The sequence below is a fragment of the Oncorhynchus mykiss genome, chromosome 7, assembly GCF_057628025.1.
Source record: "Oncorhynchus mykiss isolate SJ-2025 chromosome 7, ASM5762802v1, whole genome shotgun sequence".
Classification (NCBI taxonomy): domain Eukaryota; kingdom Metazoa; phylum Chordata; class Actinopteri; order Salmoniformes; family Salmonidae; genus Oncorhynchus; species Oncorhynchus mykiss.
This window is the reverse complement of record NC_143028.1, coordinates 16,369,876-16,388,379: the sequence shown is the minus strand read 5'-3', so window position 1 is coordinate 16,388,379 and position 18,504 is coordinate 16,369,876. Positions and strand designations below refer to the sequence as shown.

At 44.2% G+C, this 18,504-nt stretch overlaps 2 protein-coding genes and 1 non-coding gene across 27 annotated transcripts in view; 1 reads left to right on the top strand and 2 right to left on the bottom strand.

Annotated features, from left to right (window-relative positions):
* Positions 1-6,755, bottom strand: part of LOC110527497 (CLIP-associating protein 1-B) — a 41,085-nt gene extending 34,330 nt beyond the window's left edge. For all 24 annotated transcript variants that reach the window (XM_036982969.2, XM_090240417.1, XM_090240415.1 and 21 more), the window contains exons 1-7: positions 6,411-6,755; positions 5,097-5,683; positions 2,015-2,093; positions 1,765-1,868; positions 1,568-1,659; positions 1,384-1,459; positions 116-213 (exon numbers count right to left, since the gene is read on the bottom strand). In XM_036982969.2, coding sequence (XP_036838864.2) covers positions 116-213; positions 1,384-1,459; positions 1,568-1,659; positions 1,765-1,868; positions 2,015-2,093; positions 5,097-5,291 — 644 coding nt within the window. In that variant the 5' untranslated portion in view covers positions 5,292-5,683; positions 6,411-6,755. The remainder of the gene's footprint in view (positions 1-115; positions 214-1,383; positions 1,460-1,567; positions 1,660-1,764; positions 1,869-2,014; positions 2,094-5,096; positions 5,684-6,410) is intronic.
* LOC118965423 (U4atac minor spliceosomal RNA) lies at positions 2,458-2,583 on the top strand. Its single transcript, XR_005052749.1, has one exon. It is a non-coding gene; the product is annotated as a U4atac minor spliceosomal RNA (small nuclear RNA).
* A 465-nt stretch (positions 6,756-7,220) lies between the features above and the next one.
* LOC110527495 (H(+)/Cl(-) exchange transporter 4) lies at positions 7,221-18,454 on the bottom strand. 2 transcript variants are annotated; one of them, XR_016497127.1, is made up of 14 exons: positions 17,824-18,454; positions 16,978-17,138; positions 16,632-16,731; positions 16,168-16,355; positions 15,805-15,927; positions 15,433-15,639; positions 15,233-15,313; positions 14,795-15,067; positions 14,247-14,519; positions 12,476-12,662; positions 12,136-12,337; positions 11,676-11,937; positions 10,787-11,006; positions 7,221-10,160 (listed from the first exon to the last, which is right to left on the bottom strand). XR_016497127.1 is itself a non-coding variant. In XM_021608808.3 (14 exons), exons 1-14 carry the CDS (start codon positions 17,834-17,836, stop codon positions 10,070-10,072), a joined length of 2,316 nt encoding a protein of 771 aa, XP_021464483.1. In that variant the 5' UTR covers positions 17,837-18,433; the 3' UTR covers positions 7,221-10,069. The 2 variants fall into 2 exon arrangements, 1 of the variants encoding a protein (XP_021464483.1); XM_021608808.3 differs by having other exon boundaries at positions 11,676-11,872; positions 17,824-18,433.
* Positions 18,455-18,504: the final 50 nt, after the last annotated feature.

Here is an 18,504-nt window from a genome sequence, read left to right as displayed (position 1 = left end):
GCAAGCCTAAAAGCAGACAGTCGGGCTCCCTGGAGATACCAGAGAACTGGGTCATGGTGATTGCACTTCCAACAGAAAGCCTTGGTATCAGAAACACAACAGAGGATGAAGGTACCGTGACTGTGGCAGTCCCTTTTTCCCCAGGTCCATCCGCACCCTCTCCCCGACGTGTCTGTAGATTTCAACAAGACAGTTCATGGCCCCGTCTCGCACCTGTGTGTCAGGAAATAAAACAGAGCAGATTAACACGGCTTCACTCATCCGTATGTCCACTAACCGCTCAACATAATCATTGGTCTGGATTGAACATAAAATGAGATCCTCTCTTATTGACTGTAATAGTCAATTTAGTTGTGCATATGACAATGATAAAAGATGGCTGGCACTATATCAGTACAGGAAGAGAGGTCCATGGACACAGCTTCCAGTTCCCGACAGGAAGTGGGAAATACTGTTGAAGTGCGTGATGACAGGAGAAAGAGCAAAGCCTTTTTGAAAAAGTCTACAAAACAGGCTAATTGCAAGGAATAAACAGACAAGAGATATCAGGAAAGTACTGAAGTCTGACGAGTTCACATGGAATCTGTAACACTGTTGGTCAACCACCAGAGTTCTAAAACACCAATAATGCTGGCGTCAAAGTCAAATCCCGTTTAACACCACAATGTATACTGAACAAATATATAAACCCAACATATAAAGTGTTGGTCCCATGTTTCATGAGCTGAAATAAAATATCCCCGATTTTTTCCACATGCACAAAAAGCATATTTCTCTCAAATTGTGTGCACAAATTTGTTTACAGCTCTGTTAATAAAAGGCCAGTCTAAAATGTTCACTTTTGTCACACAACACAATGCCACAGATGTCTCAAATTTTTAGGGAGCATTCAATTGGCAAGCTGACTGCAGGAATGTCCACCAAAGCTGTTGCCAGAGCATTAAATGTGAATTTCTCTACCATAAGCCACCTTGAATATAACTTTAGAGAACTTGGCAGTACGTCCAACCGGCCTCACAACCGCAGACCACGTGTGACCAAACCAGCCCAGAACCTACACATCCTGCTTCTTCACCTGCGGGATCGTCTGAGACCAGCCGCTCAGACAGCTGATGAAACTGGGGAGTATTTGTCTGTAATAAAGCTGTTTTGTGGGGAAAAACTGATTCTGATTGCCTGGGCCTGGCTCCCAGGTGGGTGGGCCTATTGCCTTCCTGGCTGAACCCCTGCTCAGTCATGTGAAATCCATAGATTAAGGCCTAATGAACTTATATAAATTGACTGATTTCCTTATATGAACTGTAACTCAGTAAAATTGTTAAAATTGTTGCGGTTATATTTTTGTTCAGTATAGTTTAATAGCCTAAAATAATGTAACTATACCTGGCTTGTAGGGTCTCCTAAAAGATTACATATGTGGGGGACAATTTTGCTGAGGGTCAAGCCTTGAGCTCCATATCTGTAAGGAAAAAAAAAATAATAATAATAATTAACTCACGCAAAGAATGTGTAAGACAAAACAGATTAAATAGTACGTTTAAACCATTACTGGCTATTGTGAACTTACACATTTAACGTGGCGATAAGGCAAATGCAGACACTCTCCCGGGTCCTGTTGTTCTTGTGTTTGAATCCTCCTAACATTCGGTCCCATACATACTGCAAATAAATACATTTATTGTAGTCCGTATTTTATTATTATAATGAAACGGCTTATTTTCTATACTAACACGTAGGTGAGTCTACGGTACGTGCTGACATTACCTGTGGGTTAGCAGCTTGGTCCATGATCTTTAGTAGAAGAGCTTGGTCCTGGTCTCTGACTTGGTCCTTTGAGTCGCCTAATCGATCTATCAAACTCGGCAAAACTAACGGGAGGGAGGGAGGGAGAAGGAAAGGACAAAGATATGAATTGTGTGACAACAACTCAAGGTGACGAGGACTCAAGAAAACTATGAATCATAAAGATGTGTTGTAATGCATACAATGCATACAGTTGCCAGGGATAGCTTACCAGTTCCAATCTGTGTCCTAAACCGTTCCTGTAGTCTTGTTACCAAAGCTGTCAGTATTTCCATTCCCAACAAAGCCACCTAAGAATGAAGATCAAAATATAAAAAAATGTAATACTTACATTTTTATCTAAATAACATAGGCTATTCAACAAAAGCATAAATGTTAGACATTTTGAGAGAGAAGAATGCATAACATAAAAAAAATAATCCTTTGAAATACAAGCTCCATTGCAAAGGATTGTAGGTAATGTGATAAATCTTGGTTTTGTTCCCTTTATAAAAAGCAAAGTAAACCCTCAAACACATATAATATATATATATATATATATATATTGTAACAACCTACTGATGCTGCTGTAGGACTATAGTAGAAAATAAAATACTAACCATGTCGGAAACCACTTTGAGATTGGATTAGTTCTTGGCTGGCACTAAGGAAGGCATCTTCCATTGGGGTGGCAAAGGACACTCAATGAACGTGTAGTGAGAGCATCCCTGCTAACGCCATAATCAACACGGTTGCATCACCTGAGCTTCTTGCTCGGGCTATGGTGCAATTTTTAGAACCCCAGGGTTTATATTTGTAGAAAGAGAACAATTTCTCAACAGTTTCCTGCTGTCTAAAGTTCCCTAGTAGATAAGTTCACATCGCACATACAACATTATTGCTGGTTGTAAACGCAAATTCATAATTGCTGCTTATCAAAAAATGTGTCTGTGTAAATAGCTTTAATTGCAGAAGACAATTCAGAAGTGACAGAATACAAAAACACACCATTTCAGAACAGGTTGTATGTCAACAGCTGTGTAGAGCTGTGAGCCTGCTGCAGTGCCCCCTCCCTCTGAAAGTCCTGCAGTGTTTGACTAGGCCTGCCTTCCTTTCCTTCTTCATTCCCATCTGATGCTAAAACAAAAACACAGCACTTCTGGCGCTGATAATAAAAACTAACTGGTCTTTACAAGTAGGGCAATGACAGAAGCTAGAGAAAAGAGAAAATCAACTAAATCCTGATCATTCTTCACGTAGGGGTTTAGCCTATTCATTGATTCCTAGCCATTCATATGTGGCATTCTCCCCTCTACTTGTGGGGGCCAGCCCAGGTAGATAATACCCAGTTTGCCCTGGTGTCTATCTGGGGTAGCCTAATGATAGTTTGTAAAATAAGCTCACCACTATCGCCGTGGGAGTCCATGTCCCCATTACTCTACTGTTCTCTCGGAGCAATCACTCTGATTGGAGGGGACACCGTTTCTAGAGCAGCACAGGGTGCAGCATTTTGATTCGCTGCGAGAGAGGTAAGCTGTTTTCTATGCGTGTGAATGCACACGCGCGTGTGTGTGTGGCAGCAGAGTTGTTGCCATGGCTTCTCCCTTCATCACACACAGAGTTCATAGGTCAGCTCCAGCCTGAAAGCACAGACAAATCAAAGCAGCGAACCCCTTGCTTGAGCTCAGTCAATAGATTACTCAACATCAGAGCTGGACAAAAACAAGCTGTGATACTGTCGATAGTGTCCCGCTCCGCCACCTCAATGGAAGAAGCCGTTAGAGACCATTGACAGTCCGGCTGGACATTTGTGGAGTTTGAATAGCTGTCATAAACAGTCTGGGGAATTGTATCAGCTAGGATAATAGCCTAAAGCTTGGGTAGGGGGCCTGAAATGGTCTGCTCTGCTGATAACATTAGAGTCCCATATTATACTATGGCCTTTCAGCAGTACAGTGATTGTGTAGTTAGCTAGTGTTCGCAGGACAAATGTCCCTAGGGGAACACCATCTCGAGTGGATACAGATCAAACACAAAGGATTCAGGCCACCAAAACAGATAACCGTCCCCTTGGTGAAGAATGAATTCCTTACTGCTCAGCCATCATCTTGTGAAGACCTAATAGTGAAAGAATGGGTGGGTGATGTAATGTTTTGGGGTGCTGGACATGTAGGCTAGCTAGGCTTAGGCTACATCTGATGTATCACAATCACACATTTTCTAGGACTGGCAAGGTGAGATCTACTCTGGTGGGATCTGGGGGCCAAGGAGACCTTCAAATTAACAGAGTCCTAGGATACACAGGGATCACAGACACCAAAGGGTTTAGAGTCCATCCACCTCATTCTGCCCGGTTCTTTATGACAACCAGCTATTAAAAGCCCCATGCTAGTGAGCGGCCATCAACGGTCGTCAGGATCTAACCCACTGGTCATTTACAAAATAGCCTCCAACACTCTACTCAGCAAACTGAATGCAGTCTATCACAGTGCCATCCGTTTTGTCACCAAAGCCCCCTATACCACCCACCACTGCGACCTGCATGCTCTCGTCGGCTGGCCCTCGCTACATATTCATCACCAGACCCACTGGCTCCAGGTCATCTCTAAGCCTATGCTAGGTAAAGCTCCACCTTATCTCAGCTCACTGGTCACGATAACAACACCCACCCGTAGCACGCGCTCCAGCAGGTCATCTCACTGGTCATCCCCAAAGCCAACATCTACTTTGGCCACCTTTCCTTCCAGTTCTCTGCTGCCAATGTATCACTCCAGTGTTAATTTGCTAAATTTCAATGACTTTGCTACTATGGCCTATTTATTGCCTTACCTCCTCACGCCATTTGCACACACTGTATATAGACATATTTTTTTCTATTGTGTTATTGACTGTACGCTTGTTTATCCCATGTGTAACTCTGTTTTGTTGTTTGTGTCGCACTGCTTTGCTTTATCTTGGCCAGGTCGCAGTTGTAATTGAGAACTTGTTCTCAACTGGCCTACCTGGTTAAATAAAGGTGAAATAAATACAAATGAAAAATACTGGTCAGCTCATTACTGCAGTACACATGAAGAAGGCCTATAAAGCAATTCACCTAATAGTGTGCACAACGACCCTTTGTGTGAAGTTTGAAGCCACAGGGCCTGTAGGTTATATTCTCCCCCCAGGTGACAGTCTCACACACCCTTACTGAATTATGTCCCAGTGAATGACAGATTCTTTCCTACACTTGTTACACCAGTCACTTTCACCTTGTGATTATTGCGCAGAGTTTTTGGCTGCCTGTGACAGTGCCATCCTATGGTATCCAATACCTTGAAATTGCTGGAGTTGACCCAGTTGGTAGCGACACCATCCACCATTCTGTCCAGCATGGTCTGGTCCTGCTCCAGGTCCTGGGACTTGTCCTTGTCCAGGATGGAGTCTATGATGTCTTGGCCCACCTGTAGTCTCCGACCCAGGTCCTTCTGCATAACCTGCTCCATACAGTACTCCATATTCCACTCCATAGTGGTCTCACCAAAGGAATAACACCACAATATCACGAGACAAGGAAAAATGTATAGGCCTAGTCTGCTCACAGAGAAGATCTCAACTGTAGTGTAGGCCTATATCCCAGATATATTACTCACTTTCCTATATCCCAGAAAGTGTGTAATGTTTATCCCAAAAGGTTGACCCTTTATTTCAAGGGTATGCTGTGGAGATGAAATCACGGGGAAGGCGAGAATGCAGAGGTAACAGCAGTCCAGTCAGGAACTGTCCAGAGGTTTTAGGTCACTCGTGTTCCAGATCAAACTACAAATATGATCAGTCGTGGACAAGAGGACTGAGGATGAAGAAGAGGATTGCTGAAATGATTGTACTTCATTCTTCAGTAACTCTTCGCTTTCTTGTGGACCTAAAATCCCAAGGGAATACAGAATTATTATAACAAGTACGCCAAACAATAGGCCTCATTGTAACACAAACTAAGCAACACAGTGTAATTACAGTCAGGGTAACAATGAGTAGCTAGTTAATAACAACAGTATTTAGGTGAACTACTGAACTGAGAATTACACACTGACGTTACACAGCAATAAAGCCCCGTGTTTATTGAAGCATTGATACACAATTTATTTAGTTAACTTTAGTTACCTAGCTAGCTACTGCACACGCTGTGAAAGTTGCTAGCTGGTGTTATTGGTTTAGCCAAGCTAGCTGGCTAGCTTAGTATATTAGATAGCTTTTGTGCTAAACAAAACGGACAGCTAGCCAACTTGAAATATGACGAATTATTTGCTATACAGACAAATAACTATCGAGCTAGTGAAAACATTCCTGTTAAATAGTTAGCTAGCTAACGTTAGAGTAAATGCAGCTAACGTTAGAAACCAACACTGAGTCAAGGAGAGCAAACGTAGCTGACGTTAACTAGCTAGATGAAGCTAACTAGCTAGCACGCCAATCTGGTTCACTGTCTCCTCCAGCTAGCCAGCTTCCGTTGGCTAACTGTCTCTAGCAGCTACCAGCAAACACTGACATGATGCTAACAAATATCAGCGGTCAATTAATTTACACTACAATTAAACAATTATGGTCACTAATTCATCAAGGGATTATTAACTAGCAAGTTATCCAATTACCAATCATCTGCATGCAGCCGCTCGTCTCAGTTCAGAATCGTTCCGGGAAAAAATCAAGAGCCAGGACACTGGACTTCCAGCGGTACTACTAGTAAGTTAGCAGACGACGAACCCGTACGTACTGTATGCGTGGAGCCAAGTACAGTACTCACAACGAACGTCATGTAGTCTGCTAGCTAGCTCGATCCAATGTGTGATGATTTCATCTAGCTAGCAACAGTTACTTAAAAAATATATTCTGCTAGCTACGTTAGCTATTTGGTTTACAGTAATAGTTCCCAATGAACGTCATACATTTGTAGCTTGCTTGTGCACGCCAACAGTGCCCTCTGTTGTCTATTACCCGAAAGCTCACTCTCACTTTCAAATATTTTATTGCAAAACAGTAAACACTGACAATTAAGAGTTTGTACAGTGTGTTGTTTTGCATATCAAATGGTTTGTCTTATTTTATAATAAAACATGTATTTACACTGTGTGTATATAACCCTATTTCACTTTGTAGAACTAGCCTTTGAATTTTAAAACAGCGCAGGTGTCAAACGCCGGCTATTATGGGGCGACCTTATCTTAGAACTTGGTCATCCTTTTTAAAATAATGTGACCATAACCTGTTTGTTAGTAGAACCTCGAAATAATATTATAGCAACCCTTAATTATTCCTTTTTCCACATGGTTCATTGTGTTTCAACATCACATATGACAAAGATATTACTAGCATGTGACGAGTATCATATGCCTCCTGCAATTTAATTATGTCTTAAACTTTGTATCTATGTTATATAATACAATTACATAAATATCATCTCATTCTTGTTGACACCGCCCCTTTTATTTAATGTCAGAACCTTGTACATTGCAAATAGTATATATTGTGCATCACTTACACGTTATTTACAAACACCAACAAAAGTGCAAATATCCGTTTTCTGTACCAGTTCCAAGTTACAGTAATGTTGAACAGCTCATATTAGAATAATACATATAAAACAACTACAGTAGTGTTCAATTGCTCGAGATAATGACAAATCGATAGTTTCTCAATACAGTAGTAAAAATGGATGGATGGATTTGAAAAAAAGATGAATAAATATGGAATTATCTTTCAGTATGAAATGACAAAGAAGGAGAACCTAGTGTGGCTAAATCCACACAACCACTGTGGCTCTTGTCTGGACTGATATGTATCAAATTAAACAAAAAGAACCGAAGTGAGGCAGGTTCAATATTTCCAACAACAGCATATTAAAACAAAACCTATGAAACTGGTGAGGGACAGCATGGAGTGAGAACTATAAAGTAACAAGAAAAGCATTGGACTTGGTGGCTCTTTCTGGTTCAGCTATTTCTCTTCCAAAGTCCATTCTTCATTGCAAAAAAAAAAAAAAAAGTCAGGATAAACTAAATCAATTGACATGATATGCTGTCTTCTAGTAAATACATACAGTGGGGCAAAAAAGTATTTAGTCAGCCACCAATTGTGCAAGATCTCCCACTTAAAAAGATGAGAGATGCCTGTAATTTTCATCATAGGTACACTTCAACTATGACAGACAAAATGAGAAAAAAAATTCCAGAAAATCACATTGTAGGATTTTTAATGAATTTATTTGCAAATTATGGTGGAACATAAGTATTTGGTCACCTACAAACAAGCAAGATTTCTGGCTCTCACAGACCTGTAACTTCTTCTTTAAGAGGCTCCTCTGTCCTCCACTCGTTACCTGTATTAATGGCACCTGTTTGAACTTGTTATCAGTATAAAAGACACCTCAACCTCAAACAGTCACACTCCAAACTCCACTATGGCCAAGACCAAAGAGCTGTCAAAGGGCACCAGAAACACAATTGTAGACCTGCACCAGGCTGGGAAGACTGAATCTGCAATAGGTAAGCAGCTTGGTTTGAGGAAATCAACTGTTGGGAGCAATTATTAGGAAATGGAAGACATACAAGACCACTGATAATCTCCCTAGATCTGGGGCTCCACGCAAGATCTCACCCCGTGGGGTCAAAATGATCACAAGAACAGTGAGCAAAAATCCCAGAACCACACGGGGGGACCTAGAGAGCTGGGACCAAAGTAACAAAGCCTACCATCAGTAACACACTACGTCGCCAGGGACTCAAATCCTGCAGTGCCAGACGTGTCCCCCTGCTTAAGCCAGTACATGTCCAGGCCCGTCTGAAGTTTGCTAGAGAGCATTTGGATGATCCAGAAGAAGATTGGGAGAATGTCATATGGTCAGATGAAACCAAAAAAATAACTTTTTGGTAAAAACTCAACTCGTCGTGTTTGGAGGACAAAGAATGCTGAGTTGCATCCAAAGAACACCATACCTACTGTGAAGCATGGGGGTGGAAACATCATCCTTTGGGGCTGTTTTTCTGCAAAGGACCAGGACGACTGATCCGTGTAAAGGAAAGAATGAATGGGGCCATGTATCGTGAGATTTTGAGTGAAAACCTCCTTCCATCAGCAAGGGCATTGAAGATGAAACGTGGCTAGATCTTTCAGCATGACAATGATCCAAAACACACCGCCCGGGCAATGAAGGAGTGGCTTCGTAAGAAGCATTTCAAGGTCCTGGAGTGGCCTAGCCAGTCTCCAGATCTCTACCCCATAGAAAATCTTTGGAGGGAGTTGAAAGTCCGTGTTGCCCAGCAACCGCCCCAAAACATCACAGCTCTAGAGGAGATCTGCATGGAGGAATGGGCCAAAATACCAGCAACAGTGTGTGAAAACCTTGTAAAGACTTACAGAAAACGTTTGACCTCTGTCATTGCCAACAAAGGGTATATAACAAAGTATTGAGATAATCTTTTGTTATTGACCAAATACTTATTTTCCACCATAATTTGCAAATAAATTCATTAAAAATCCTGCAATGTGATTTTCTGGATTTTTTTTCTTCTCATTTTGTCTGTCATAGTTGAGGTGTACCTATGATGAAAATTACAGGCCTCTCTCATCTTTTTAAGTGGGAGAACTTTCACAATTGGTGGCTGACTAAATACTTTTTTGCCCCACTGTACATTACCAGTGTTAAAACTATGTTATTACAGTTCAATATTGAGAAACATTTGAGAAGCCGCAAATGTCAAAGTAACATCAACATGTGAAATATACCCTGGGAACAATGGGTTCTAAGGGCCTCCAACTTAACATTGACAACTTAGACTCAAGTCAGTTACAGCAGGCGTTGAAGCGTCACTGAAAACATAAATATGGCGTCAGCGGCACATCAAACTAAAACAACTCATCATCCCAGACATAAGGTGCTTCCCTCCTTGCCATGATTGACACCTCTCTCCCTTCATCTCTCCATCCTGGTCCTCACACCCCTATTCCTCCTCCCCTCCCTCTTGGTCCCCCTTTCCTGGTCCTCACACCCTCTTCTTTGATCTTCCTTCCTTGTCCTTACACCCCTCTTTATTCATCCTTCCATTCTGGTCCACACACCCTTCATTTATCCATCTTAGTCCTGATCCCCCTCTTTCTTCACCCCTCTTTCTCCACCCTACATTCTAAACACTGGGGGCCTGTATTTGAGGAGTGACTCTTCTTCATTACAGGTTACAGTAGCGTTTCACTATTTACAATCTGATGGAGGGGCAGAGAGGTCCTTGGGATAATAATGCTTTGTCTTCTTGGGCCACTAGTTAAACATGATGGATTCTGGGTCCTGGTTCATCATCTGGGCCATGTGACGGAGGACATCCTTCTTAGTGATGATGCCCAACAGACGCCTAGAGACGGGGACGGGGGGGACAAAACAAAACACAAATCATTCCACCATCCAATAAACCTCAGAATGATTATAGAATGAATCTATAGTCTTCATAAATCTAACACCAAAGTAAAATGTGCCTATTTTAGAATACTGGGCCCGTTTTACCCAAAAGCATGTTAAAGCTAAGTTTATTGTTAGAACCTTCATTAGGAGCATACTTAAATCTCCGAGCAGTTTCCCAAAACCGTCGTTACTATGGCTGCACTTGATTAAGAGCATTGTTATAGGGTAAGCATTAGAACTAGACCCTTCTGTAGTTGTAGCCATAGGTGATAATATCTCATAAGAGCTGATCTGTCGTCAGTATCGTGGAATAATTCTGACGTTAAGGCAAGATTTGAAAGGGAGAACGCTGATCCGAGAGCAGCGCTGTCTTTCTTTCGATCCTGTTATTGTCGCCACATGCATCAACAACGCATTTAGCCGAACCGTCTGTCTGCGTGGCGTTTCGGGAAACGCACGTTACATCTTCGGCCGTCGTAGGAAAGGGCCGTTGTTAAAACAGTAGTTAGCCTAAATCCCACCGCTATCGGGAAACCGGGCCCTGGACTGTATTGGTTAATTGACTGATGACAGACTCACCCGCTTCTGGTGACCAGACACTGTCGGAGGCCCAGCTTTCTGAAGATGTCCACCACGGTCTCCATGGGGGTGTGGTCCGTGACGGTGAAGGGGCTGAGGTTGAGGATGCGCCGCAGCTTCAGGGGCTGGGGGTCGCAGGCCTCGGCCACCTGGGGGTTGTCCTCCGTGAAGTAGACCACAGAGCTGCTCACCACCCCGTCCTGCTTCTGACGGGCAGTCTCTGAGAGGGAGAAATATCAGCTGTGGCTCCTCAGACACGACAGATAATAATGAACCGACACATTAAATACAATATTGTTCAACACATGCTGGTGGTTTTATATGGGACTGACAGCAGCTATGTTCACAACTTGCTATTCATGTTCTCCAAACAAAATGTTGAATATTTAGCGAATAATTTCACAGTCCCACTATTTTGTTAAACGGAAGCAGGACTTTTAGCACGTCAGATGTTGACGTCGTAGAGAGAGGTCGTTTTGGAAGTGGGTTGCTCATTTGACTGTTGGATGGAGTGGGCCTTTGCCGAAAAGCTTCTCAAATACAAGCCCCTCATACCACGCTTGTACAGCCTCGGATATGAGTGCAAGTCGGGTAGCACTGATATTAGGCAGCCTCGGCCACGTTACATAGGCTCACAGTACATGGCCTTCAGATTGTGGGCCCGCCTAAGACTTGAAGCAATTAGCAAGGTGCAGTTCTCTACCAGCTGTTATGGGCATCCTAGCTGTATGAAGAAGGTGCTTTTTTGTATCCTTAAGTGTCTATGCATCCAAGACTTTCGAAATATCTGAATCCTTCTTGATTGTAATGTGATTTGTATCAAGTAATTCAAATGTGTGTGTGTGTGTGTGTGTGTGTGAGAGAGAGAGAGCCAGGGTTAACGTCTTACTGATGGCCACAGTGAGTTCCCTGCGCTGGACGAAGCCGATGAGGCGCTCTGACTCTCGGGACACGACCACAGGGAAGCCGTTGTAGTCGGTGTCCTTGATGAGTGTCTCCACGTCCTCCACCGTGGTGCTGTCCTGGGTCAACACGGCCAGGGGGGGCTCACTGCGCCTGGGACGCATCACATCCGTGGCCAGGGTCCTGTGTACGGATCACATATTGGGGATTCTTAGGGTCTGTTTCTCAGACACAGATGAATCCAACTCCTGGAAGCAAAAGCATGGAGAGTCTCCATTGAAATATATTTTTAGTTCAGGATGCTTCATTTGTGTAAAATTGGCCCTTAGAAAAGGGGTGACTCCTGACTACTGCAGGGTTGAGACCTGATTAGGGGAGGGGTGAGGTTCCTCCTCCTCTGAGGAGAAGGAGGAATGACAAAGTTCCTAATATGTATCCCATAATACCTGTGTGTGAACTCGTCCCTGACGTCCAGATAGGGGTAGCCGTTGAGTTGGATGTGGGACTCGTAGATACCCTCCTTCCCAAAGGCGTCCGCTACCCACTTACTGGTGACGGCTGCGGCCATGAGGGGGACGATGTACTCCAGACCACCGGTCAGCTCAAACATAATGACCACCAGGGACACGGTCATCCGGGTCACACCTCCTATAACGACAAAACAAAAAAAAGGTGTCAACCTAATGACTTGAGTGTTTATTTAATAGAGTGGGAAGTAATCCCTCCCTGTTTCAGTCCGTTTCCTTCCGTTTGGTGCCTAATGAACACAACCCAATGACGACTCACCCAGACATGCGGCAGCGCCCACCATAGCGTAGAGACCTGGGGTAACACAGTCGGCTCCGGGACGACACCAGTTCTTAAAGATGATCCAGTCGTGGTGATGGTAGGCCATCTGCTCCACAGCGATGCCCACGATTCGCCCAGCGATGGCCCCCACAGCCATACTGGGGATAAACAGCCCAGACGGGATCTGAACACAACACAGAGGACATAAAACAACATGGTTGAGAGGAGATCTGAAGACAACACAGACGACATAAAACAACATGGTTGAGAAGTGATCTGAAGACAACACAGAGGACATAAAACAACACGGTTGAGAAGTGATCTGAACACAACACAGAGGACATAAAACAACACGGTTGAGAAGTGATCTGAAGACAACACAGAGGACATAAAACAACATGGTTGAGAGGTGATCTGAAGACAACACAGAGGACATAAAACAACATGGTTGAGAAGTGATCTGAACACAACACAGAGGACATAAAACAACATGGTTGAGAGGTGATCTGAAGACAACATGGTTGAGAGGTGATCTGAAGACAACACAGAGGACATAAAACAACATGGTTGAGAAGTGATCTGAAGACAACACAGAGGACATAAAACAACATGGTTGAGAGGTGATCTGAAGACAACACAGAGGACATAAAACAACATGGTTGAGAGGTGATCTGAAGACAACACAGAGGACATAAAACAACACGGTTGAGAGGTGATCTGAAGACAACACAGAGGACATAAAACAACACGGTTGAGAGGTGATCTGAAGACAACACAGAGGACATAAAACAACATGGTTGAGAGGTGATCTGAAGACAACACAGAGGACATAAAACAACACGGTTGAGAGGTGATCTGAAGACAACACAGAGGACATAAAACAACAAGGTTGAGAGGTGATCTGAAGACAACACAGAGGACATAAAACAACATGGTTGAGAGGTGATCTGAAGACAACACAGAGGACATAAAACAACACAGTTGAGAGGTGATCTGAACACAACACAGAGGACATAAAACAACATGGTTGAGAAGTGATCTGAAGACAACATGGTTGAGAGGTGATCTGAAGACAACACAGAGGACATAAAACAACATGGTTGAGAGGTGATCTGAAGACAACACAGAGGACATAAAACAACATGGTTGAGAGGTGATCTGAAGACAACACAGAGGACATAAAACAACATGGTTGAGAGGTGATCTGAAGACAACACAGAGGACATAAAACAACATGGTTGAGAGGTGATCTGAAGACAGAGGACATAAAACAACATGGTTGAGAGGTGATCTGAAGACAACACAGAGGACATAAAACAACATGGTTGAGAGGTGATCTGAAGACAACACAGAGGACATAAAACAACATGGTTGAGAGGTGATCTGAAGACAACACAGAGGACATAAAACAACACAGTTGAGAGGTGATCTGAAGACAACACAGAGGACATAAAACAACATGGTTGAGAGGTGATCTGAACACAACACAGAGGACATAAAACAACATGGTTGAGAGGTGATCTGAAGACAACACAGAGGACATAAAACAACACGGTTGAGAGGTGATCTGAACACAACAATCACCCAAAGAGCACGGTTATCATACTCAAAACTTGGTAACACTTTATTTGAAGGGTACCTACATAAAAGGACCTTTTCATATTTTATAACCCATACATAAAGCATTCATAAGCAGCTCAGTAACACTTCATAACTGCTTACGTCAGCTATCATAACCCCATCTAGCCATGCGGTACAGCAAACTGACCTTCATGCCAAAGGTGAAGATAGTTATTACAATCTTAAAGATAAGAGCCAGGGCCAGCTGCCACAGAGCGCTGTAGACCCCGGGTCCAGCAGGGCGGTCTGGGATGTCGTCCACCGGACGGCTCATGTTGGGGTTATTAACGTAGTCACACAGCTGAGAGGACTCCAGGGCACCGCAGTCGTTGAACAGCTCGGAGATGAGCTCGCTGGTGCTGCGCCGCGTGTACGGGTTAGGGAATGCCAGGACCGCGGTAATACCCGTTATCACGATCACCTTAAATCAATCAAATCAATCACGTTTATTAATAAAGCCCTTGTTTACTTCAGCAGTTCTCACAAAGTGCTTTACAGTAAACATTGCAAAGATCCCAAAAAGCAAGCAAGAAGCAGAACCTGACATTATGCTTGAGTCATTTAGCAGTTGGCTCTTATCCAGAGCAACTTAGCCACAGTCAGTGCATTCAAATTCAGTCAGTGCAAGGCCAAATCACAATCATTGCATTAAAACATTCTTCTGAGCAGCTACTATCCGCTAAATCAGTTAGTTACCTCTAGGACTGGGTACTTCCCCAGCAGAGTGGTCTTCCTCCTCCTACACCAGGCGATGTTCCCCCGGATGAAGAGGGCTCCCCAGAGGCCCCCGAACACCCCCAGCAGGATGAAGGGGACCAGCTCAGCCATGTACCAGGGGGTGTGGTACTCCACGTAGAACAGGACCAGACGGCTGTTGCCGAACGGGTTGATGGCGCGCAGGGTGAAGGCTGCCACCAACGCAGCGAAGAAGGAGCGCCACAGAGTCTTCAGAGGGAAGTAGTAACTCACCTGAAGAGGACAGAGGTTACATAGCGACGGCACTTCGACCGCAAACACTTTAGCGTTTCAAAGGTAATGGATAGGAAAAATAAACGGCGACATATCTGGGTGTGAGATGGCATTTGATTGAATGGACACAGCAGGTGATTTATAACGGACTTAAGTTTACAACACCTCCTCCAGGCTGAAGAGAACTCCTCCAATCGGAGCCCCAAAAGCCACGGACACCCCAGCAGCAGCAGCAGCCGATAACACCTGCACAACAGACCAGCCGAGTTACATACAGGCTACACGAAATACTTGGATAAATTGTTTAATTTCCCCAACTTATATTATTTCCGCAAAAATGGGAGCGTAATGGGCTATTACTGTACCTCTCTGCGCTTGCCCTCGTTCTTGCTGTACTTGGAGAACAGGGAGCAGAAGAGGTTACCACAGCAGCAGGCCACGTGGACCAGGGGCCCCTCCTTCCCCAGGCTGAGCCCCGACGACACAGCCAGGACCAGGGTCACCGTCTTGATCAGCAGGGTCCACTTCCCCAGGTACCCCCGGATGATGAACCCACTCAGGATGGTTTTGATCTACCCAAGACGACACACAGCAGCCCCCTCGTTGGTATAACCTTTGCAACTGCGCAGTTGTCGGAAATGAACGCACACTCTTTTCAGCCAATGAAAACGCAGTATTTAAAATACTATCGTATGGTTATTTTCTATTAGTGAGCGGTACCATTTCGAAACACTCACCTCAGGAATACCTGACCCACAGGCGTAGGGGGCAAAGACCCTTACTAGAGACACGGCCAAGAAAGAGAATAACAGCGCCCACAACACATACAGGAAGTAATTCAACACATACGCCCCGGCACCCTGGAGAAACAAGAACAGGTGGAATGTATGGGTTTAAGGACCTGATGCACAATCATCCCACCCTCTATCGCAACAAACACCAAGTTAAACCTCAGAAACTGAGAGAGGTTACACTCCCCCAAGCCACACCCCTAAATCTAGCCACGTGGCGGCTGCCGTTCGTCGGGCTAAAAACACAGACTCAGCACTGTGGCTTTAAATCAAGAGGACGTCTGGTTAGCGGTTTAGTGATCTGCTGACCTCAGAGTGACCGGTCATCAGCTCGGCCCACTTCTGCCACTGCGGACACTTGTCTCTGTCGTCGAAGGTGGTCTCGTTGGAGGTCCAGCAGCACTGCTCATGGCTATAGTAGAATGCAGACAGACACACCCCTTCTTTCAGGTCGGTCATCCAGTCCACAGCCAGGTCGATCACTCCAGCCAGCGTGCCTACACGGGAGGACACGCAGCACGAGATCACAGATCACACTAAGCAAGGGAACAACGGGCAAGCCTATCAAAAGGATTCAGGACCAGGCGTGGCATTTCACAACCTCCGGCTGCGTGACTTCGGATTGGCTGTTAAGAGAGCCACGTGTCACGTCATGTGCGTGCAGCACGAATCCCGGCGGCCAGAAGCAAATCTCATGTGCGCCACACTACAAGAGACTAGCGCGGCACCAAAGGTGTAAGACCTTTGCAGGATGCCTCTGCAAAGGTTCCTACCTGTGAGCATTCCTATGAGCAGCATCACCACCCATCCTGACCAGGCATCCAGAAGACTCTTAATCAGCTCCCAGTAAGACTCCTTACTCTTGGTGGTGATCTAGAACAAGCATCAATCAACCATCAGCGGCAGGTTCAGCGGATCATCAGGTTATTAAGATAATCAGGTGGACATCAAGAGTTTTTCTATGGTGATTATGAAGAAGAAGAAGAGGATGAAGAAGACAAATTATATCCTCTGGGGATGAAGAAGAAAATGCTTAGAGTGTAGAGCTGTGTGTGTGTGTGTGTGTGTGTGTGTGTGTGTGTGTGTGTGTGTGTGTGTGTGTGTGTGTACTCCCCTCACCTTCCTATGGCGGTCTGTGTCGCGCGACTTCTCCCGGAGCCAGTCAATGGTGTGGAAGTCTTCGTAGGTGCCTACGTCTGGGAAGGGCTCGTCCAGGAAGTCCATCAGGTTCCCAGTACCATTCATCTCCTCTGAGGGAGTGGCCCCAGTACTGCTGGCCCCTGGACAGAGAGACAAAATACATTTTTTTTTATTGTCTAATGATGGTCTTCACACATGTCCAACAGCGATAAGCTTCTTCTTTATCCCAACCCCTCTAAAAGACACACACAGACAGAGGTTGAAGAGACCGCGAACCCAGCCAAGTCAGGTCTCCGATTCTCAACACTGTATGAAGCCCAATAATGCCCATGAGATGTATGAAATTGTCATTCTTGGTATTCGGATCACCAGACAGACCTTTGTGATACTGTGTCCAAGTTTTAGCTTCATTTCGGACAATTGTCCTGGGCAGAGACAGTGGGCCCTATTTTTAGGTTCTTACAAGCATTTTATTGCACATAACTACATTAGCAGCTTACTTGGATACATGGTCGCTATAATGCTGTGATGTTATTTCCTCTGAAGGTAGCTACGTCATGCAGAGGCAGTGAAAACAGTAACGTTACTGAGCAGTCAAGAATACAAGAGTAGACTAGCTACTTGCGGGCCATGCATGAATACTGAATTACAAATCATTGATCAGTGACATATGCCTTCATGGAGCTATTAGATATAGCTAGCTATAGTAAGTAGATATGGATCTAATGAGACCGATAATGTTAATGCTAGTTAAGATTTGGCCAGATATGCTTCTCCCTTTATTAATTATGGCACTATTAGACATGCAATGAAATTCATGCTTACCGTCTCCGTCCATTGTTCACACGATCCGACTCCTCAAAACAAAGACATCTATATCTCTTAGCTATATAATCACCACTATTGAATGCATGTTGATGCTGCGTTAGGTCGTCACCAGCCAAACATGTTTAGAAAATACAGAGAAGATGACGTCATAGGTTTCTGCTTCCCACAATGCTTTTGCGCAACCTGTCAATGCATGAAGGTGGAATTGTGAGTAGTGAAATGGCGACTCCTTGTGGCTGAATATTTTTTTTTTTTTTTTAATAATTATCCGTTTATTCATCTGTGCGTAGGCTACTGTTCACTCAGAGAGACCACCAGACCACTCAACTGCCTCTATAAAGAGTGTTACTCGTGTACTATTGTGTGCTGAAATTTTTTGTTCTTCTCTCCTTGACATGGCCTGCATATTCAGCCTCCTACTTGGGTCACAAGCTCTGTATGTCAGAGATCTGATACAGGAAAAATGAATGTATCACCGGATATTGTTCCAAATCAAAGAAATGCACCACTTTGAGTATCAATTCAGAGTCTCCTAAATCTATAGATGACATGTCAATGCCCAAGTAGCAGCATAGCTTGTTTTGTCTTTTCAGTTGACATAGCAACCAAAGGATCGGATGTCTTCTCCCATTTCCATTAGCCTTATTTGAAAAGGTACACACGGTCAGTTTTATTCTT

Coding starts and splice junctions, on each gene's coding strand:
- LOC110527495 (XM_021608808.3), bottom strand. Junction 16,732..16,977: donor ACACAGACCGCCATAGGAAG/GTGAGGGGAGTA, acceptor TGCTTGTTCTAG/ATCACCACCAAGAGTAAGGA. Junction 12,663..14,246: donor TCTTCACCTTTGGCATGAAG/GTCAGTTTGCTG, acceptor TGTTGTGTTCAG/ATCCCGTCTGGGCTGTTTAT.